This window comes from Chrysochloris asiatica, unplaced genomic scaffold (genome assembly GCF_000296735.1).
Source record: "Chrysochloris asiatica unplaced genomic scaffold, ChrAsi1.0 scaffold00007, whole genome shotgun sequence".
NCBI classification, from domain to species: domain Eukaryota; kingdom Metazoa; phylum Chordata; class Mammalia; order Afrosoricida; family Chrysochloridae; genus Chrysochloris; species Chrysochloris asiatica.
This window is the reverse complement of record NW_006408525.1, coordinates 6,766,063-6,789,793: the sequence shown is the minus strand read 5'-3', so window position 1 is coordinate 6,789,793 and position 23,731 is coordinate 6,766,063. Positions and strand designations below refer to the sequence as shown.

At 38.4% G+C, this 23,731-nt stretch overlaps 1 protein-coding gene across 1 annotated transcript in view; it reads left to right on the top strand.

The window, feature by feature from the left end:
* Positions 1–23,731, top strand: part of USP32 (ubiquitin specific peptidase 32) — a 214,833-nt gene that overhangs the window by 56,207 nt on the left and 134,895 nt on the right. The window contains exon 2 of the mRNA XM_006832353.1: positions 8,508–8,635. Within this exon, the coding sequence (XP_006832416.1) occupies positions 8,508–8,635 (128 nt within the window). The remainder of the gene's footprint in view (positions 1–8,507; positions 8,636–23,731) is intronic.

Genomic DNA, 23,731 nt, shown 5'->3' with positions numbered 1-23,731 from the left:
CATTTTGGGTAGCCAATGTCCAAGTTGCCCATCCCTGTGTCTACTCTGTGTATGGAGGGGGTGGGAATGGTCCTCTCTGTAAAGATCTGTTTTCTCTTTTGAGCTACTACATCCATAGGTGTAGGTGAAGTTCATCAAATTGTATCAGAGTACTCTTTTTTTTCCCTCTTCTTTCTTCTTCTAGTTGAGCTCTGATCATCCAGCCATTGAAGCCCGGTCAAGTGGGTATTATCTGCAAGTGTAGGTGTTCTTATGTATATGCCCTCTCTTCTTATCACTGGACGCTTCACTCTCCAATCTAGTCCTTTGGACCTAAGAGTCCCCAGGTCTTGCCACACTGCTGGCCAACCAGGTCTCCACTTGGGTTCACAGGAGTCTATTGAACATTGTAAGGCTTAGCTTGCAGCTTCATTGCTGTTTTCCCTCAGTTCCCCTTATCGGTGACAAACGTGGTCACCAATTAGAGTGTATGTGTGCTCGTGTAGTTCCATTGAGTCTTAGTCTTGGAAGGGGGTTTGCCCTGAGGGTACCCGATGGTTTCTTTTTCTTTTGAATAATTATTGTGATTTGGGCGAAAGTATACAGAGCAAATTGGTAGCACAGTAGTTCTATAGGATTAGCACTGGACTGTGAACCACAAGGTGGGCAGTTTGAGCCCACCAGCTGCTCCACATATCAAAGATGAGGTGGTCTGCTCCTCCAAAGATTTACAGCATTGGAAACCGTATGCAGTGTCTCTATGAGTCGGAAATGACTCCATGGCACATACCAATAATAACGAAGATTTAAAAAGCTTTGAAAACTTCCTTCTTGCTGCTTAACATACACGTTCTTGCTGTGTCTTGTACTTTTAATGAACCCTTTCTTGATTCCGTCACTGTTTTCTTTTTCTGTATTATAGCATTTGTTTATACCCTTTAGGCTATTTATTGCATTCTACGTTGTAGTGGAGTCCTGGTGTGGTGCTGTGGGTTAATGTGCTGGCCTGCAGGATTGGTTTGAACCACAAGGTCTGTGATTCAAGCTCACCAGCCTGTCCTCGGAAACCATATACAGGGTTGCTATGAGTTGGAACTGACTTGACGGCACTTAACAACAGCAACAACCTTGTAGTGGCATGATCCATACAGTCAAAAGCCTTTTTGTAGTCAGTAAAGCACAGGCAAACATCTTCCTGATATTCTCTCCTTTTAGCCAAAATCCATCTGATGACAGCAATGCTATCCTTTGACTGTGAGAAGACTTTTGACTGTGTGGATCATGACAAGTTATGGACAACATTATGGGCCATGCGTATTCCAGAGCACTTTATTATTGTATTCATGAAAAACCTGTACTTAAACAAAGAGGCAGTTGTTCAAGGAGAACAAGGGAACAGTGAATAATTTAAAATCAGGGAAAGTGTGCACCAGGGTTGTATTCTTTCACCATACTTAGTCAATCTGTTTACTGAGTAAATAAACCAAAAAGATGGTTTATATGTGAGCATGGCATCAGGACTGGAGGAAGACTCAAGAACAACCTGCAATATGCAGATGATACAACCTTGCTTGCTGAGAGTGAAGAGGACTTACTGATAAAGATCAAAGACCACAGTCTTCAGTATGGGTTGCACCTCATTGTAAACAAACAAAAATCGTCACCACTGGACCAATAAATAACATCCATATAAATGGAGAAAAGATTGAAGTCGTCAAATACTTCCTTTTGCTTGGATCCACCATGAACACTGACAGAAGCAGCAGTCAAGAAATCAAATGATGGATTGCATTAGGCAGATCTGAGCAAGACCTCTTTTAAAGTGCTCAAGAGCAAAGATGTCAGTTTGAGGACTAAGGTGCACCTGACTGAAGCCATTGTATTTTTCTTTGCCTCATATGCATGTGAAAGTTGGTCAGTGAACAAACAAATCTGTGTTGGAAGAAGTACAACCAGAATGCTCCTTAGAAGCCAAGTTGACCAGACTTCATCTTCTTACACTTCAGACCCATTATCAGGAGGGAAGAGTCCCCGGAGAAGGACATCATGCTTGGTAAAGTGGAGGATCAACGAAAAAGAGACCCCAAAAGAGATGTATTGGCACAGTTGCAGCAATAGTGTGCTCAAACATAACAGTTGTGAGGTTGGCACAGGACTGGGCTGTGTTTTGTTGTGCATAAGGTTGCTATGAGTTGGAACCAACTGGATGGCTCCTAACAACAACAACCTTGTAGTATTGCGAATTGTGCATTCATTTGTTTTACAATTTTCAGCCCTGTCTCCAGAGAGTCTGATATATTGGTGTGAGATGGAGCTTGTGCATAAATATTATTTTAAATGACACTCTGGTGATTCGAATTTTACAGTTGGGATTCAGAACTACAGGGATAAAGATAAAACATAGTGCATGTGTCCTGAAATAGGCAAGTAAATGTGTGCTGACAGATGTTAAGCAGTTTTAAAGCAAGAACATGTTTTATCTTTGTATCCTTTCATCCCCTCAAACTATTGCCAGTTATTATATGTATACAGTAGTCCTTATCTGTAGTCTCCTTCCAGGGTGTCAGTTACACTTGGTCATCTACAGTACCAAAATATTTGAATTGCATGCCATTTTGTTTTGAGCCATCTAGTCAGTTACTACTCATAGCAACCTTATATAGGGTCTCCAAGGCTATAAATGATTATTTTTAAGTATAAGTCAAGCCTCATTTTTCCCCTGTGGAGTGGCTGGTAGATTTAAATTGCTGACCTTGTGGTTAGCAGCCCAGCACACCCCCAATATGGATTTAATGTTTGTATTTAGGTTTTGTCATTGTTACATTTAGAAAGAGTCCTGCTTCGTATGGAAATAGCATATGTTTTCATCTGTAACTATCTGGCATTTGCTACAAAATTGCTAGATATGTAGGGAAATGGATTGAATATAGATAAAATGAGATGACACAGGCATTGATAACTGTTGACCTCGGATAGTAGATGAATAGTGTTTCATTATACTATTGTTGCTATATTTACATGTTTGACATTTTCTTGGAGAACATTTTAAAATCCTACATTCTGATTGGTTAAGTTCCGCTGAGTCACTTTTGACTCCTAGCGACCCTGTATAGTTTCCAGGGGGTGGCTGGTGAGTTTGAACTGCTGACCTTATGGTTCATTCTGATTAGTGTGATGAATTGTCACCCATCCTGCTCCATCCAGGAGCTGGCTTCCTCTTCCTCTGCTGGACTGAGAGCCTGGAAAATACAGATGGGTGAGTGACTGCTAAATACCCACCTGGCAGCCAAAGGGTTAATGCTGTCCATGCAGGGCACTCTGGGTACCTGTCAAATGTGTATTAAAAACCTTTGTGTATAGAGGGTTCAGTATGATCCTTTCTGTGGTTTCAGGGAGGTTCTTGGAACATAGCCCCAGGATAAGGGGAACAACCAGTTGCTTCTCGGAAGCCCTATACAGAGTCGCTATGAGTCAGAACCGACTCTACTGCCCGTAACACAGTAATAACAACTGTAATTAGACAATATATATTGTTCCATTTGGTTTTCTTGTTATTTCATGTAGTTGTAGTGGTCGCTCAGCATATTCCTACATTATCTATGTAACCAGAAATAGCTAGACAAACAAAACTCTGAAATGGTTTTTTTTTGCTCTTGTTTGTATTTAAAAAAATACCCTCTAGAGAAGACTCCTGGTGTGGTGCTGTAGCATCATCACTGGACTGTGAACCCCAAGGTTTGCAGTTCAAACCCACCAGCTGCTCCTTAGAAACCCTAGACAGGGTTGCTATGAGTCAGAACCAACTCCATGGTACTTAACAATAGAAGTCTTGGGTTTAGTGAACTCTGAATTAGTTTTCTCCTAATAGAAACAGCATCTGCTAAGTCATCTGTTACGGGGTAATTTTCACTAGATTGCTTCGGACAACTTTAGCCCAGCTGTGATTTATCAGGATCCCTGAGCGATAACTATAATAAACACAGTAAAAGATAATACCAGTTTGTAGCCAGTGAATACAGCAAAATTACCAGATTGAATCTTTGATCTGTTAAAAACAAGTTAGTCATGACTTGTTTTTGTTTTTTAATGTAGTTTAGATAGCAAAATATGTCTTAAGAAAGTAGCTTTCATATTGTTTATAATTTTAAAGATTATTAGGGAACTTAAGTATTCATAAATATTCTTAGTAATATTGAGTTAACATTCAAGCTCAAATCTCATCATGTATGAGAAAACGTAAAAGACTACAAACCCTGCACAATGCCAAGAAGTAAATGATATTTTCTGCGTTTATATACGGGTTAGCTGAAGTCTTACCCATGTGTAACTTAAACATGTTGTCACAGCTAGTTACGTGGCAGATTCTAGATTTGAATATATGCATGTTTGTGCCCTTAACCATTTTGTGGAGATGGCCACATGGCAGTTTAGTGGGCCATATTAAACCTGTTGGTGGTGTTAAGTGCCACTGAGTCAGTACCGACTCATAGCGACCCTGTATGGGGTTTCTGAGGAGTGGCTGGTGAGCTTGAACTGTTGACTTGGCGATTCAAACCGACCTTGCAGTCCAGTGCATTAAACTACAGTGTCACACTGGGATTCCATGTTATTTAAATGAATTAAAAAAAAAGATATGTTATCAGCAATTAAAGTTAGAGATTCCACGTTAAAATTCATATATCTCATTTCTCATGAGAACTTTGAATGGGGATTCATAAAAAATATAATAAAAAGCGTGCCAATTTTATTTTTTAAAGTACACAATTCAGTGGTATTCGATCTATTCACCATGTTGTAAAACTATCACCACTATCCATTTCCAAAAGTTTTCCTCATCCCAAACAGAAATTCAGTATTCCTGGTGTGGTGCTGTAGGATCAGTACTGGATTGCAAAGCACAAGGTCAGCAGTTCAAACCCACCAGCTGCTTCTCGGAAACCCTGTACAGGGTCTCTATGAATCGGAACTGACTCATTGACACTTAACAACAACATAGCTATAACCAGATTACTAGTGTGGCTCTGTAGGATGAGCACTGGATTGCTAACCACAGAATCAGTCCAAACCTAACCGCTGCTCCTTGGAAACTATACAGAGTCACTGTGAGTAGGAGCTGACTTGACAACACGTAGCAAGAACAGAATCTCTGTAACCACTTAATATACCCCCGCCTTCTTATGGAGTCCTGGTGTGGCACTGTGGGTTAGTGTGCTGGGCCGCAAAGTTGGTTTGATCTGCAAGGTTGAAGGTTCAAGCTTACTAGCTGCTCCTCAGAAACCATATGCAGGGTTGCTAAGGGTCAGAACCGACTCTGTGGCACTTAGCAACAACAATGAATTGTTTCCTTTAGTAAACCTGAGAACTTGTGTGTGCCCATGGATTGCTTCTTTTTTATTTCTTGACTGTGGATGCTTAGATTTCATCTTTCTTTAGCTTGGTTTAGATCCGTCATCACTCCTGCAGACTCTTATTCTACAGAAATAAAATTGTTTCTTAGGTCATCAGTTCTCTTCTCTTTTTCTCCTTGTCCTTGTGAATTTATATCCTTTTATTTATTTATTTTTATTGAGGTCTTAGAGGAGATAAAAATATGTCTTTAGTTTTCTATATTTTTGCTGAAACTGCCTTTTCTAAACCAAAATTAATAATATTAATAATATGCCATTTACCTTAAAACTTACTAGATTTATTGTTTCATTTCTTGCAAGTTTCAGAAAAATTGAAAAACTTTTTAAAGTTAACACTTTTATATAGTCTTCTGTAGACTAACAAAATGTTAGCTTGTTTATTTTGAGTAAATAAAAGTACTCTGTATTTTCAGTAAATATGGGTCCTGGAACATTTGGTCTCTGCCTGAGATTCTATTTTGAGAGTATACCATAGCTTATTTAACCTGTCCTCTGTTGATAGACAGTGTTTGCTTCTTAAAAATGTTGTGAAAAGCTATTTTATATGTACGTTTCCTTCCATTATAAATTAATAAATTTTTGGTCATGAGATTTCTGTTTTACAGAAACACATTATCAAGTAGTTGTTCAAATAATCTGTAACCAACAGTACGTAAGACTATGGTAGTATATTTTAATGGTTGATTTTTTTCTTCTTCACTAGACTATGAGCAATCTAATTTATTGCTCATAAATAAAGACATTAATGAAAACTAGACACCTTGAAGAAATAGTTTTTCTAGTAGTTGAAGTCTTATCTTCTCCATTACTGGAATTTATGGCATAAGATTGTTCTATTTTTCATTTTTGCATTCTAAAAAGGAAAACAAGAAACAAATTAGTGTTAGAGATGCTGATGCTATGATTCCATTTTTTAATGAATTAAGCACTTCATATGCTTATTTTTCTCTAACTGTTCGAGCTTACTGCTTTTTCAGTGTACTACATGTTGTAGAACCCATGAAACCTCCCTCCATACCGCATTTGATTAGCTATACTTGCGACGATTAATGAGTCTCTTCTTGCTGGCTTTTGGAGTCCTTACTCTTTGTTTTTCTTTCTGTCCTTCTATTTCGTATCAATCTCCTTTGAACGTTTTTCTCCCTCTGCACACACTGTAAGCATTGGTTCCTTTCAGTTTCTTCTCTTGTCTTACTGTGTTTCTTATTCTTGGTTTTAATTGCCACCTATCAGCTGATGACTCCCATGAAATCTCTTCTAAGCTTTAGGCTTATAATTCTAAAAACCCAGTAGAACGTCAGGTTCCTCATATTAAATATGTCCAAAATGGAGTTTAGCATGTTTTCATCCTGACTGACTTTGCCCCTAGGTACCCTGTTCTCACAGTAACACCATCATCCCGCAGATTTCCCAGAATAGAAACCTGGCTGTTATTCTAGATGGCTTCTACTTCTTGTTCAGTTCTAAGTTCTGTTGACTTTTTCTCCTGCACCTTTACCAATTTTGGTTTTGTCTTTTCTTCTTGTAGTAGCATTTCTGCTTCTAGATATATTCCCTATCTAAATCCTGTTTTTTACACTACTGGTAGATTGAACTATTTGACTTGGAATTGACGGCATGTCCCTCCCAACATTTAGCCCAAACACAATATGACAGAAAGGAATCTCTATGACTTGGTCTTGCTGCCTCTCTAAGTTTATCATTTACTGACAAACCACGTTTTGTTGTGTTTCAATTTGTTGTGCTGTGTAGATAATGCAATTTTTACAAGTTGAAGGTTTGTGGCAAGCCTCTGTCTGGCAAGGCTGTCAGTGCCATTTTTCCAGTAGCCTGTGCTCGCTTTGTGTCTCTGTGTCACATTCTGGTAATTCTGAAGGCATTTCAGTGCTGTTGCACGTTCAGTAGAGTGTAATATGGTGTGAACATTTAAATGCACTGGGAAACAAACAAAATTATATGACATGCTTTACTGTAGTTTTAGCTTTAATGTCATGGTCTGAAACTCTCAACTTCTATTGTTGTTGTTAAGTGCCATTGAGTCGATTTGGACCCATAGCGACCCTGTATAGGGTTTCCAGGGAGTAGCTGGTGAGTTTGAACCACCGACCTTGCAGTTCAAACGGCTCTGCAATCTGGTGCATTAACCCACAGCGCCACACCAGGACTCCCAACCTCTCTGGTATCTCCAAAAAAAGCCTGTACCATTCTCTGCTTTTGGCACTGCGGGTTAATGAGCTGGACTTCAATGTCAGTTTGAATTGCAAGGTTGACGTTTCAAGCTCACCAGCCGCTCTTTGAAAACCCTATACAGGGTCACTGTGAGTCAGATTCAGCTCAGTGGCACTTTAAAGTAAAACAACAACAACAACATTCCTTAACTTGTTTTAATTACATCTGTCGCACGCCCTGGCCTTTTTTAGGGGGGCCTCCACTTACCCTTTAAAATTTAGTGTAATCATCCAATCCTTCTCGAAGCCTTCTGTATTTCCCTACATTGGACCCAAGGTACCATGTTTGTGCCTCTATTGTTGATCATTGCACTAACCATGTAATATTAAAGAGCAGTTATTACTCTGTCCCTGTGAAAAGAGATGGTTCTTGCAGTTTTGAGTCTTAAATGCTTCAGTTAAAGTACTGGCTCAGTTAATTTATTGTTTTAATGTTAAGTGTCTGAGATATTTAGATTGTTCGTGTAATCTATTTGTAGATTTTAAAAAATAAATGGTTACAAAAATCTAAGCTAAGTTTTTGGAGTATCTTCTACGTCAATAGATAATGTGCTCGAATCATGTAAATAATATAAATTTTATACTGAAGGAAATGAGCATGTTGCTGCTGAAAACACTAATGCCAGAATCAAATGTCATTTAGTCTGTTTGTTAATTTGAAGCTTTTGTTCCCTGCCTAAGATTTGTTTAAAGTTTTATCTTTTGAAAATAACAGGTCAAGAATTTTCATGTTAATTTTCTAGATTAAATTTGAAAATATTAGAGTGAGGGCAACAAAATATCTTTGGGTTTGTTTTTTCTAAAACAAATTTGTCAATTTCTCTTAGGAATTGGGTTGAAAAAAAATGTTATTCTCCTGTTTTCTAACCTGTGTTTTATTTCTGAATTGCAGTTACAGATATAGAGCTGAAACGACTGAAGGATGCCTTTAAGAGAACTTGTGGACTCTCGTGTTACATGGGCCAGCACTGCTTCATCAGAGAAGTGCTTGGGGATGGAGTGCCTCCAAAAGTTGCTGAGGTGATTGTATAATTCGTTTTCCTTTAAGAGAGTTGTCCAACTAGCCTGAACTCTCGAAGGGGCCTCCTGACCTTATAACAGATTTAATCTTCACCACAGTTATTTTTCTTGTTGAGGGGATAAACAGGTCTTGTTTTAGATGTCAATATGGCTATGTTCCTAAAGCCAAATTGGAGTTCTGCAGAGCTACTGCTCTGCTGCTTTTGTACTTCTGAGCTTTAATAGCAACGGATTGTAATTATAGGAGGATTGGTTTGACTTCTTATTCTTAAAAATGTCATCTCAAAAAAAAAAAAAAAATGTCATCTCTCTGACATACTATTTTTCTATTGAAAGTATGTGTAGTACTCTGAAATAATAGATTCCTGGTGTGGCGCTGAGGGATCAGCTCTGATCTGCAAAGCATAAGGTCGGTGGTTCAAACCCACCAGCTGTTCCATGGAAACCTTATACAGGGTTGCTATGAATTGGAAACGACTCGATGGCACTTATTAATAACATGTGTTACAAATTTGGTATTAAAGAAACCCTTCCATATAGTAAAACTTAGCTAATGATATAAAGTTAAATGTTGTAAATGAAACAGTAGCTTAGTGGAAATTCTAAAGGCTCATTTAAATTCTACTAAAATTTTTAAGTAGAGAAAAAATGTGCCAAGTTTGTAAAAGCATTTTCTAAAATTAGTAAGATTTAATTACATTTTTGTAGTACATTGGAAACCCTATGCAGGGTTGCTACGGGTTGGGATTGACTCGACAGCACTTAACAACAACAACATATATACATATGTCATTTAAAATGGGAAATGAGAATAAAATGAATAAAATTGTGAACATTATAATAGGAATTTTAATCTTGATATATAGACATTAACTTTCCCTTTCTAATTAATGACAGTTTCTATCTCTAACCTGTGTTGAATGCTTTTGAACCTTGAAGTTTGCATAGTATGTTGTTGTTGTTGTTAGGTAACATCAAGTCAGTAGGTACTAAGTCATAGCTACCCTATACACTACAGAATGAAACGCTGCCAGGCCAACCTCACAACTGTTGCCACACTTGAGCCCATTGATGCTACATTGCCATTCCATCTCAATGGGGATCTTCCTCTTTTTCTCTGACCCTCCACCCTACCAAACATGATATCCTTCTCCTGACAATATGTCTGAAGTATGAGAGATGAAGTTTGGCCATGCTGGCTTCCAAGGAGCATTCTGGTTGCACTTCTTCCAACACAAATCTGTTGGTTCTTTTGGCAGCCCATGGCACTTTCAATATTCTTCTCCAACATCATAACTCAAATGCATCAATTCTTCTACGATCTTCCTTATTCACTGTTCAACTTTCGCATGTATATGAGGTGATTGAAAATACCATGGCTTGGGTCAAGTGTACCTTAGTCCTCAAGCTGACATCTTTGCTCTTCAATACTTTAAAAAAGTCTTGTGCAACAAATTTGCCTAATGTAATATGTCATTTGATTTCTTGACTGTTGCTTCTGTGAATGTTGGTTGATCCAAGAAAAATGAAGTCTTGACAACTTCAATCTTTTCTCCAATGTTGTTTATTGGTCCAATGGTGAGGATTTTTGTTTTCTTTACATTGAGAAGCAATCCATACCGAAGGCTGTGGTCTTTGATCTTCATCAGTAAGTATTATAAGTCCTCTTCTCTTTCAGCAAGCAAGGTTGTATCATCTACATGTTGCAGGTTGTTTATGAGTCTTCCTCCAATCTCGATGCCACATTTTCTTCAGGTAACCCAGCTTCTAGGATGATTTGCTCAGCATACAGGTTGAATAAGTATGGTGAAAGAATATAACCCTGTCGCACACCTTTCTTAATTTTAAACCATTCAGCGTTCCCATGTTCTGTTCAAACAGCTGCCTCTTGGTCTATGTACTGATTCCTCATGAACACAATTAAGTGTTCCGGAATATTCATACTTCGCAATATTGTCCAGAGTTTGCCAGGATCCACACAATCGAAGGCCTTTGCGGAGTCAATAAAGCACAGGTAAACACCTTTCTGGTATTTCTGCTTTCAGCCAAGATCCATCTGATGTCAGCAATTTTATCCTTCATTCCATGTCCTCTTCTGAATCCGGCTTGAACCTCTGGAAGTTCTCTGTCAATGTATGCTTGCAACCTTTTCTGTATTACCTTTATTAAAACTTTCTCGCATGGGTTATCAAAGATAATTGGCCGATGATTTCCGCATTCCATTGGGTCACCTCTCTTTGGAGTGGGCACAAATATGGACCTCTTCCAATCAGTTGGCCACATAGTTATCTTCTAGATTTCTTGGCAGAGATGAGTGAGTGCCTCTGGTGCTGCCTCACTTTGTTGAAAGATTTCAGTTTGTGTTCCATCAGTTCCTGATGCCTTATTCTTTGCCAGTTCTTTCAATGCCCCTTGGATTTCTTCCTGTAGTATCATTGTCTCTTGATCATATGCTACCTCTTGAAATGGTTGAACATTGTACTTTTGGTACAGTGACTCTGTGTATTCCTTCTGTCTTCTTTTGCTGCTTTCTGCATCATTCAATAATTTTCCCAGAGAATCCTTCAGTGATAAAAGTCGAGGCTTGCATTTTTTCTTCATTTCCCTCAGCTTGAGGAATACGGAGTGTTTTTCCTTTTGGTTTTCTAACTCCATATCTTTGCACAGTTTGTTGTAATATTTGAGTTTGTCTTCTTGAACTGACCTTTGAAATTTTCTGTTGAGCTCTTGTAACTCCTCATTTCTTCCATTTGCTTTAGCATCTCTATGCTGGAGAGCAAATTTCAGCGTCTCTTCTGACATCCATTTTGAATTTTTCCTTCTTTCTTTTCTTCTTAATAACTTTTTGCTTTCTTCCTGTATGGTGTTCTTGATGTCATCCCACAACTCTTCTGGTGTTCGGTCTTTAGTGTTTAATGTATCAAATCTGTTCTTCAGATGATCTCTAAATTCAGGTGGGATATAATCAAGGTCATATTTTGGCTCTCGAGGACTTATTTTCATTTTCTTCAGCTTCAGTTGATTTGCATATGAGCAATTGATGTATATAGATTGCATTTGTTGTTGTTTTGTGTTAGAAAACTTTTAAAGGATATATTAGGTCTCTTATATGCACTATTGTGTAAATTATGTAGTTTCATGTGCTTATACATTTTTTATAAGGATAGCATTTTTCCTGAGATTATTGAGTTTGCTGTTAGAAGATGATTAATCCTCCTATTACTTTTATCTTCTTGTCTTTAGATACTAGTATAAGTAAAACTTGGGATCCTTTGTAGTACTGTAGGATAAGCACTGGACTATTAACTGCAAGGTTGGTGGCTCAGACTCATTGCTCCTTAGAAATCCTAAACAGAGTCACTGAACTAGAACTGATTTGATGGCATTTATAGCAATTACATAATATAAAACTTAGAATGTAGAAATTTTTTTATTTTGGGATATAGCTATTATTGTAATGTTGTATATATGTAAATTGAAGAAGGGGCTTAAACAAGTCTGAACTGATTCATTCAAAGTATTCCCAAATTCAGATATGTCCTAACTTTACCCCCTCTATCCTCAGTTCCTTTCATAACTCAAAACTGTCAGGCCCAATATAATTTATGTTGCTGGGGAAAACTTAGGTTCAAATATCTGGCTCATTTTTAAAATCTGTATATATGTGTATGTATACATATATATATTAACTGTCATGAAGCTGACCTCTATTCATGGTTGAACGCATGCACAGTGATATCAGACCATTTTAATCCATGGTGTTTTCAGTGGCTGATTTTCAGTAGATCACCAGGCCTTTGTTCCTAGTCTGTCTTATTCTGAAAATTCTGCTGAAATCTGTTTAACATATAGCAATACCCAAGCCTGTTCATTAGCAGATGAGCTTGAAGTGCATTGACGAGGAATGACAAGTGGGTCTTCCACATGGAAGTCTAAGAGCACTGCACTGCTCTTACTGACTCCATGGCTTTTCATCTGTGCACATAAAGTAGCAGACATCCATCCAGCTCCTTTAGCCAGTTTTTAGTTGGGTTGTCTTTTCATTACTGGATTGTAAATGCTTTACATATTCTATATGCAAGTCCCTTATAAGCTATATGAGTTCCAAATACTGTCTCCCGTTCTGTATGTAGTTTTTGTTTGTTTTTTTTTTCTTTCACTTTTTTGATGGTGTTCTTTGAAACAAACGTTTTAAATATTGGATCAGTTTTGTTTTGTTTTTTTAATGGCTTGATATTGGATCTAAAGAAACATGGTCTAATGCAAGGTTACAGTGATTCGCTTCTGATTTCTTCTAAGAGTTTTACAGTTTTTAGCTCTTACATTTATATCTTATCCATTCTGAATTAATTTTGATATATGATGTGAAGTGTTGAACTTTACTCTTTTGAATGTGGATCTCGAGGTTTCTCAACACCATTTCTTGAAAAGACCTTCCCCATTGAGTTATTTTATCACTTCTGTTAAAAAGAAAAATTGAGTGTAAATAAATGGAAGGGTTTATTTTTAGACTCTCAATTTTAATTAATTCATCTGCATGTCTTTCTTTGTGTCAATACCATACTGTTTTGATCCCTCTAGCTTTGTAGTATGTTTTGAAATCAGGAAGTAGAGTCCTCTAACTTAGTTCTTTTGCAAAATTGTTTGGGCTATTTTGATTCCCTTATGTTCCCGTATAAATTTTAGGATCAACTTTATAATTTCTGCGAACCTTGTGGTTGGGATTTTTGAGAGGGAATGCTTTGCACACCTGTAAATCAATTTGGGGAATATTGTTATTTTACCAATATTACCTCTGACCCATGAAATTGGGCTATTTAAATCTCTGTTTTCGTCTAACAATATTTTATGGTTTTCAGTGTACACATCACATGTCCACCAAGGGAACAAAATATTGTTGTTGTTGTCAGGTGCCATCGAGTCGGAACCGACTCATAGCGACCCTATGCACAGCAGAACGAAACAATGTTCGATCCTGGGCCAACCTCACTACCGCTGCCACACCTGAGTCCATCAATGATGCCACCTGGCTGATCCATCTCGTTGGGGGTCTTCCTCTTTTTCTCTGACCCTCCACCCTACCCAGCATGACATCCTTCTCCAGCGATTGTTTCCTCCGGACAATATGTCCAAAGTAGGAGAGATGAAGTTTAGCCATCCTGGCCTCCAAGGAGCACTCTGGCTGCACTTCTTCCAAAACAGATTTATTGGTTCTTTTGGCAGTCCATGGCACTTTTAAGTATTCTCCTCCAACACCAAACAAAATATAGTACATCCAAATAAATGAAATATTATTTGTTAATTAAAAGGAATGTAGTTCTGATACATGCTGTCGAAGCCTAATGCTAAAGGTCACATATTGTTTGATTCCATTTTTATGAAATGGCCAGGATAGTCAAGTCAATGACACTATGGGTTAATGTTCTGGACCACAAGGTCGGTTTAAACTGCAAGGTGGGCAGTTCAAATTCACCAGCCAGCAGCTCCTTGGAAACCCTATACAGGGTTGCTATGAGTTGGAACTGACTCAGGGGTACTTAACAACAACAACAACAACAACCTAGAGATAGAAAGTAGATTAGTGGCTGCCTCGGTTTGGGGATTGCATAGTGGGGTATAGAAGGGAATAGGAATGTCGAGTGGCAGAGTATAGGGTTCTTGTTGGTCTGTGAAATGCTTTTAAATTAGACTGGAGGATGGTTGCTGAATTCTGTGAGTACTAAATACCATTGAATTGTATATATGAATTAGGAAAATGGTATGTGAATTATATCTTCATAAAGCTGCTACTTTAAAAAGTTTCAATAGCATATGCTTTCAATAACTTTTTATTCTGTTTAGGATTCTCTGACTTTTTTGCTTGGTTGGTTGGTTATATTTTGTTGCATTTGAAAGTTTCTCAGCCATTATCTTTTTCAAATACATTTTTCCCCCATTTTGTCTTTTCCTTATGGAATTCAATAGCACCTATGATTGTTGTTAAGTTCCATTCGCCAACCTTGCAGATCAAACTGGCCTTGTGGTCCAGCCCATTATCCTGCACCGCCACACCAGGACTCCAGCACCTATGATAGGCAATTTCGTATTATCCCATTGTTTTCAGTGTGCTCTTTCCCCCACTGATTGTCCCTCCCACTGTCACCTCCCTTTGTATTTTACTTAAGGTAATTTCTGTTGACTCATTTCCATGTTCACTGATTGTATCATTGGCTATAAGAGTTTAATAATGATTCAATTAACAGAATTCATCTTTGTCACCATTTTTCTAGTTTCTTTGCCTCTGATAGTTTTCATATCTAAGTGATTTTCACCATCTGTGTATGTGTATTTTTTAGTTCACTAGATCCTTTAACATGTTAAATCACAATTAAAAAAAAAAACAACTTTTGCTGTGAATTAAATGATAGTTTACAGGGCAGATCATCAGTTTTGCATTCAACCAGTCATGTTTGTTTAAATTGCCATAATCATGATTATCTAAAAGCCCTTATTTGCTTATTCTAGCATTTTGGTTATCTCGGAATCTAGTTATTATGTTCATTACATTTTTCCTTGATGATGGTTTTCTTGCTTTTGTGTATATTTTACAATTTTTGATTGCATGCTAGACATGTGGTAGAGAACAGTGCAGTAGCATTTGCAGCTGGAAATGGGCACACCTGTATTTCTGTCAGGCCTTCATTGTCAAGCTAGTAAGTTGAGTCCATATTAAGATGAATTGGGTTTGGCTTTTGTTGTTTACAGTAAGTAATATCCCCTATCAGTGACTTCTCTTTCCGGGGTTTCAGTCACATATTTAAATTACATCGGTTTCAGTAACTTCATGAAATCTTGCACCGTCCTGCTCCATCCCAGATCTGGTTCCTCCTCTTCTGCTAGCCGTTAGTCTGGAAAACACAGTTGGGTACCAGTTGTTTGTGTAGTTTATATTGGGTTCAATATTATGTGCACTTTTTTTTTTTTTTTTTAAGTGCTGTCGAGTCGGTTCCGACCCATAGCGACCCTGTACAGGGTTTCTGAGGGTGTAAATCCTTACGGGAGTAGAAAGCCTCATCTTTCTCCCGCGGAACGGCTGGTAGTTTCGAACCGCTGACCTTAAGGTTCGCAGCCCGATTCGTAACCACTACGCTACCAGAGCTATCTGTAGTATCTGTAGTACAGGGAAGGTCTTGGAGAAAAAAATCACCCAAGGATAAGAGGGAACTACTCTGGTAGCGTAGTGGTTACAAATCGAGCTGCGAACCTTAAGGTCAGCGGTTCGAAACTACCAGCCACTTCGTGGGAGAAAGATGAGGCTTTCTACTCCCATAAAGATTTCCAGCCTCGAAAACCCTGTACACAGGGTCGCTGTGGGTCGGAACTGACTCCACGGCACACAGCCACCACCACCACTGTATGTAGTTCCTTTTGTGTACCTCATGCTTCCACTTTCTCTCAGGTTTTCTTAAACTTAAGAGGGATACTGGGCTGTAGAAGTGTTCTCAGAGTTTTTTCTTCACCCTCAAGTTCCAAACTTCTTATAAGTTTATCTCCACAGAGATCTTTCTACGTGTTCTTATTTCTCACCCAGCAGTGCTCTGCTTTTGCTGCATGGTGTTTGTTAGGGTAGTAATTGTAGTCAGGGGATAGTTTCTCTGTTATGTTGGTCCAGACTCGGGCTTCAGAAACCTGAGTTTTCGTGAGATTCCTGGTCTTGTTTCTTGTGTCAGTCAAACTCTGACTTGTTTTTCTGACAGATCTTAGGTGGAAAAGTTTTCTATTTTTCTAACAGCTGTAGATCTCTCATTGTTTTAGGATAGGCTCATAGGCTAGGGACTGTTTTCTTCCATCAGAAAAAGAGGGCTTTTCCCCCACTTCCATTCTTTCCCTCAGTGGAAATTAGTCTTTATCTGTATTCTGGAGGTGGCAGTGCTTGCTGTACCTCCCCCATTGGTGTTTTTTTTTTTTTTTTTTAATGTTTTATTGTGCATTCCTCTCCCATTGTTTTAAGGCTTTTCCTCATATGATAGAATGATCTGGGCAGAGCTAGGGGGTTGTATGTATTTTGCACAGCAGCTTTTGATAACTAGTCCATGCTTACAATACCAAGGGAGGTTTTTTTTTTCAGACTCCTTACCCTACTTTTGGAGTCCTGGTGTAGCACTGTGGGTTAATGCGCTGGACTGCAAGGTCATTTGAACTGCAATGTCAGCGGTTCAAGCCCACCAGCCACGACTTGGAAACCCTATACAGGGTTGCTGTGGGTTGGAATCCACTCAATGTCACTTAACAAAAACAACAACCTACTTCTAATATCTGATAAACTTGTTCATGGAAGAGTTTCTAAGTACAAACTCCTTGTCTTTGGGGCTATCTTTGAGCCCATTTGCAGCAGTTTGTTAATTTTTGGGGGTTTTTTTTTTGGTATCTGTTTGTATGGCATCTGTTGTCTCCCCGCATGGTCAGCCCATACAGCTTCTCTTGTTGGCAGGACCCTACCATTCCTTTGATTCAGGCTACTTAGTTGCCTGGAGACCAGCTCAATGGTGGGCTCAAGAAAAGCTATAATAAGATAGTTTATATGACTCTTTCTGTATCCAAGGTGGAAGTAGAACTCCTTGAAACGTCATTTTTATGTGAATATTCTATAAATTTCATTTCACCCAAAACTGCATTGAGCATTTTGCTCTGTCCTTTGGGCTTTTTAGAGTCATCACTGTTTTCCTACCATCCACAACTCCAATGAGCCCTCAAAGCTGCACGTGTACCACATTACAAAGCATTGTTTTAGATTATGGCTTGTTCATTATTAGTTTTGCATGCTGCAAAAATATGAAGCAGTAAGCATGTCTCCCACAACCTTCTCTATTCAGTTACCTTCAATAATTCATTGAAATGTCTACACAGAACTGAGATACCATACTATGGGTTTATTAGAGAAGTTAATAGGTTACAACAGTCAGTTGCTGATACATGCCCACAGGACACACCACTCCACCATAAGCTTCCGCCCTAGACCAGCAAACGTAGCTCCCCTACTTAAGGGCCTAGAGGTAGGTACCCCACTCTACCTGTCCAGAATCACTCAGTTTCACATGCTCTGTGAACTGGGAAGTCTCCTGCTCTGTCTTGTGCTTTGGTTCTGCTGCTGCTATTCTTCTGCCACTCCTCTGGTGTCACAGTTTTCTATCCCTCCATTGAGGAGGCTCAGTTCATAGGGATCTCTGAGTCCAAACAATGTGCTCCCCTCCTGGCTGTTTTCTTTGATGGCAGTGAGAGTCCCACCCCATTCCCACCCCTACTTTTGAGCTGGTTCATTTTATATCCATGCTAGAGTTTCCAGTTTTCACAATTATAATGAAGTCTGCTAACATCCACAGCTGAATCATGCCATCCTATCAGTGTCTTCTCTTACTCAGACCCAGAGGGCCAGAAGCGTCATTTGATGGGAGTTAGAAAGTATTGCTAGAATAGACGGATAATTCACTACACCACACAAGTAAATCTTGTCTCTAATTAAAATATGCTTCTTGGTGACAGACTTTATGACTTGGGGGGTTGGTGTGGGGAATGAAAAAAAAAAAATGCATACACATAGATACATCCCAGAGTATTATGTCTAAAGTGTAAACTTGGTGAACATTTGATTTACTTAATGCTTTTAAAAAGTTATTATATTACTCTGAAAAAATTCTCTTAAGAGGATGACCAGGAGATCATATTCTGAAGTCATTTAGCTGTGCTAGCGTTGCAGTCTTTGAACATTTAACAGTTTTCCAAATTAAAGGGAAATGCACGTTTCAAGCAAAAACAAGTCTTTGGGCCTGGAGTGTTTTCAGACATAGTTATCATTATCAGTATATGAAAACAAACAAGCTGATTATTAGGATATTTTTCCATTAGTGTTGGTGAATCCATGCTGAGCTATTCATATTGCATTAAGATGCCCGTTGGGACTGGATATGCATTTACTAGATGACAGTCTAATGCTCGTTTTCTTTTTTAAATGCCAGTTGATCTGTATTATTGATTAAATTCCTTTATGCTGGGTTTACTAGCATCATGGACTAACAACTTTCCAGACAACTTTAGCCATTGATTGTTAGACTATGTATGCATGATGCTGTTAATCGTTGGCTTTTGCAATAGACTAAAATATTGAAAATATTTATATGAACAAGTGAAAAGCAACTATTTTCATTTGTTACAGTAAATCCTGTTTTTGACATGTTAGCTGATAAGCAAACACCCACCAGAATACCGATTTGAAATCCTTTTCTGTAATTAGAATCTGTAGACTATTCTCTAGTCTACTTTTAACTGCATTTCTTTTTTTTGTGCTAAATACATGTAGCATTCATGTTAATTTTAAAGTGTTAGTGTCTTTGTGCCTCAATTTATAAGACAGAAGAAGAAAGAATTTGGGAAAAATTTCTAAGATGAAGATGATACAAAAGAGTGTAGTTACTATCTTCTTGTAAAACTCTGCTTGGACTTTTAAAATTTGCATTATTGTCTTTATGGTTCTTAATTGTCAAGATTTAGCCTCGAGTGATTTTTAAACAGCTTTATAAACTGTTGGAAATAGAGGTTATAGTGGAAGAACAGACATGTCATTAAACATAATGGGACAAGTGAACTAGTATAAAACATCACATCAAGTACATTACATAAATTAGGAATGCTTTAAGTAGTATGCCACATGTCAAAGAAGTTGGTTATTTAAAAATATATATATGTAAATAGATTGAGTTTTTAGTGAAAGTTTATACAGTAAATTAGGTTCCCATTTGAGAGTTTCCACACAAATCGTTTGGTGACATTAGTTACGTTACAGTGCGTCAATATTCTGTTGGTGTTCAGTTTGTTCCCTTTCCAGTACTTCAGTTTCCCTATCCCCTTGTCTTCTCTTACTGGCTTCAGGAGAATATCCATAGGACAAAACACAAAAAAACCTATACTCTCTAAATATGTTCACTTTAATGTACTTCTGTTCTTAAAGCTTTGTAAAATACTGAATTAGTTGTACTTTTTTAGTATTTCAAGAAGAATATTTAAACCATTTGGAAACATGAGCCTTAGTCTGAAGCACAAGCACACTAAACCTTTTATTAGAAGTGTTCATGAACTTCAGGGTTATAACTGCTTGATGGAAATGAGAAGAGTTAGACTAGATGTGTGATGGAGTTGTTATATGCCACTGGAATGCTGTGTACACACTGCAAGTGTGTAGGATGACAGTACTGCAGTGTGGCTAAGAGTACAGGCTCTGAAACCCTTCTGTCTCCATTCAGATCCTCACTACCACTGACTGTTCCCTTGGGTAAGTACACCTCCCTGGACCTTTGTGCTGTTGTCTGTATCATAGAGGTGTTACAAGGATTACATGAGTTGTTGTTAAGTGCTGTCAAGTCAGTTTCAACTCATAGCGACCCAGTATAGGGTTTCTGAGGAGCAGCTGATGGGTTTGAACTGCTAACCTTGTGGTTCGCTGTCCAATTCTGATCCTTCAGCTCCACACCAAGAGTCCACATGAGTTATTGAATATAATAAAGTGCTTAGAATGCAGCCTAGCACAAAAGTCTCAGTAAATGTTATGTATTTATTAGCTATTTTAAGCAGTTACTATGTGAAAGACCTAATGGGACAAGATATCTTTAGGAACTGTTAAAGATATATAGAATGCATTTCTTGGAACCACATATTGAAATGTGTTAAGTGAGGGGAAATCCTGACCATATCTGTGCTTGTTTCTCTTTTTTGTCCATACTGACTATGCAAATGGCTTTTTAGGTAAAAGCAGCATAAAAAGTATGCTTTATTTGGTGTTAGGTGCCATTGAGTTGATTCTGACTCAGAGCTACCCTGTCTACAACAGAGTGAAGCACTGCCCATCGAAACAAAATTCTGTGTCTTCTCATAGTCGTCATTGCTCTGTGTGAGTGCATTGTTGCAGCTTCTGTGCTAGTCCTTCTTGTTGATGGTTTTCCTCTTTTTCACTGACCCTCGACTTTAGCAAGCATAATTTCTTTCTCCAGGAGCTGACTGGTCCTTCCTGCTAACATTTCCAAAGTACAGGCCGCAGAGTCTCGCCAGTCTTACTTCTAAGCAGCATTCTGGTTACACTTCTTCCAAGACAGCTTTGCTTGTTCTTTTGGTTTTATCTAGTAGCATCGGATTATCAGAATAGAGAATTGTGGCAAGCAGCTGAAGGATAATGACATACAATATCTGATGCCCGAGATGGAATAGGATAGAAATTCACACCTGGAGAGCAGAGGAATCGGTACCTGCAGGCTAATAGTCAGGGAGAATCACTGTGGTAAAAGATAATGAACACACTGCTATCAAGTCGGTTCTGACTCGAAGTGACCCTGTAGGATAGAGTAGAACTGCTGCTTAGGGTTTCCAAGATTGTACATCTTTATGGAAGCAAACTGTCTCATCTCTCTCCTCTGGAGTGGCTCTCCGAGCGTGGAGGGTGGAGGGATGGTCAACCCCAGATCTGTGGTTAGCAACCTATGGTTAGCTAATCTGTGGTTAGCACTGCACTATCAGGACTCTTTTAAATAATGAGGCTGTTGTTAAGTAAATGCCATTGAGTCAATTCTGACCCGTAGCGACCCTGTGTAGTAGGGTTTCCAAGGAGCAGCTGGTGAGCTTGAACCGTCGACCTTGCAGTTCAAACGACTTTGCAGTGTGATGCATTAGCCCACAGTGCCACACCAGGACTTCCCATTGGATTTGGATATCCTTAATGATGATAGCTTAGTCGAATTCTGAGGAAGGAAGGAAGAAAAGAAATATTGTTTGAGTATGTTTTCATACCTATTGCTAGTGCTGTTGTGTCTATTCCAACTCATAGAGACCCTGTATACGTTTTTTGAGGCTGTAAATCTTTGCGGGACTGCTGACCATGTGGTTCCAGACCCATGCTTATTGTGCAGCGCCACCACGCCCTTTATCATACGTAGAAACTAGAAGTATTCCTTATGTCATAAATTAGATATTTGTCATTTTCTCATGATGTTTGTAAGTAATTTTTAGAAATTACATTTCATAATTACCTAATGGTAGGATTGTTCCAATTATTTGCTGTGATTAACATGTTCTTGCATATGTTTTTTTCCGTTAATGGGCTTTTAAAGTGAAAAATGGATAACATTACTGGGTCAGAGGATAATCAACTTTTTATAACTCTTTGTAGTTACTGTCAGTCTTTCCCCAAAGGGTTATAAGCAGTTTATACTATAGGAATGTTGGTCTACTTTTTAATTGCAGAAATGTTCTGAGTTTAAAATAACCTGTGGTATGCCTCTGGGGAATTGTGATAATCAGTGTTCTAAAATGCCAAGTTTATTATTTCTGTATCTGAAAATATTTTTATTTCTCTAATTAGAGAAGCTGTTACCTTGAGTACTGGAAATAAATTTATATAACTTGTGTATTGTTAGTTTGTCTCTGTTTGAGACTTTCAGCATTGAGTACTATGAAAATTTGTTGTGTGAGTGACGTTGTACTAATGATGATGATTCATATTCAAGATACATGAACCAGCTCTCTTTTGAGTATTCATTTCTGTAATTTAATGTCATACAAGTCATATGCTAAATTGACTGTTTATCACTCTCACACAAGTTATGAAGTTAGATTTTGATTTCCCCATTTAAAAAATAAGTTATGTAATATTTACTTACATATGTAATATTTACTTACACACAAGTGGTATCATGTCTAAGTCAGTATAATGTACTGAGGCTCGGGTGAAAGGACATGAGGTGCCATGAGTTTTGGAAGGGCTTGCTTGAGAAGGCCTGGCTGTTAATTTGAGGGCAGGTCAAACTAATAGCCTTAGTATGGTAGTTCCTCACCTAGATGAGAGCTTTTGACTGTGAAGATAGCTCCCAGAAGAGCCTTACATAGGATGTCAAGTGTTATATTTAAGAAATAAGAACAGTATACCACTGGATCAAATAATTCTCCATCTGATAGGACTTCTAATAAGACCTCCATGGAAATCAAAAGAGTTATTAATATGAAGAAGATGAAAAGTACTATGAGGAAAATGAACAGTAAGGAAAATGAAGCAGGTGTAATGGTGTGGCGCTGCAGGTTAATGTGCTGGACTGCAAGGTCAGTTCGAACCACACGGTTGGCAGTTCAAGCTCACTAGCCACTCCTTGGAAATCCTACACAGGGTTGCTATGAGTCAGAACCGACTTGACGGCACTTAACAACAACAATGAAACATATGTGAGATCTTCAAAAAGTGTGGAAAACTGAAGTTAAAAGATAAAGGAATTTTTCCAAGAACCTTTTGAGAAGTCCCCCTTATATGTATCTGTTTTGAATTAAATTTCTGTCAAGTGTTGGTGACAAGAAAAGACCAAGTAACTTGTTTTTTTCGTTTAATTATGGTCTCACTTATCCCATTTAATGGCAAGCACATAGATGCTCAATATGTATTTGTTATGTGAGATACAGTTTTTATACTTACTTGGCTTTGTTATGAATTATTCTGTTTCTTTTTTTTATTATTGTTTTATTGTGAATTATATGATAGTTTACATGAGAGAACTTTAGTTTTATATTTATTCCATCGTCTATCATTTCATTGCCATGGCTGTAATCCCCTCCATGCATCATCCACCAACCAAAGGGTATATCCTAGATACCTGCTCCCTACAGTAACACCCCACCCCCACCCCCACCCCCAGTTTTTGGCCCACAGTCCCTTTTTCCTCTCTGGATCCAAAGTCCCCAGCCGCTTCATCACTCCATCTCCATGTTGTCTTCTCTGTCTCCATCTCAGGCATCTCTGTTTCTCTGGGTAGGGCCCTGCTCTCAGCTCTTCTCTGTTGATGGTCCCAGTGACTTCCACTCCTATCCTGGAGAATTAATCACTCCCTTCCTTGTTACAAAACTTCCACTTTGCATTTCCAATCCTTATAATCCGTCCTGATAAGCATTATTCACTACAGTATCACGAGTTACCCATCTGTATTTCCTTTCATCAGCTCCGCCCAGACAGATTGAATAGTACCCACTGGAGATTCTGCCTTCCGCCATGCTCCCTAGCACTAGGTTCCCTCTTGAAAGCTTGTAAGCCAGTCACTT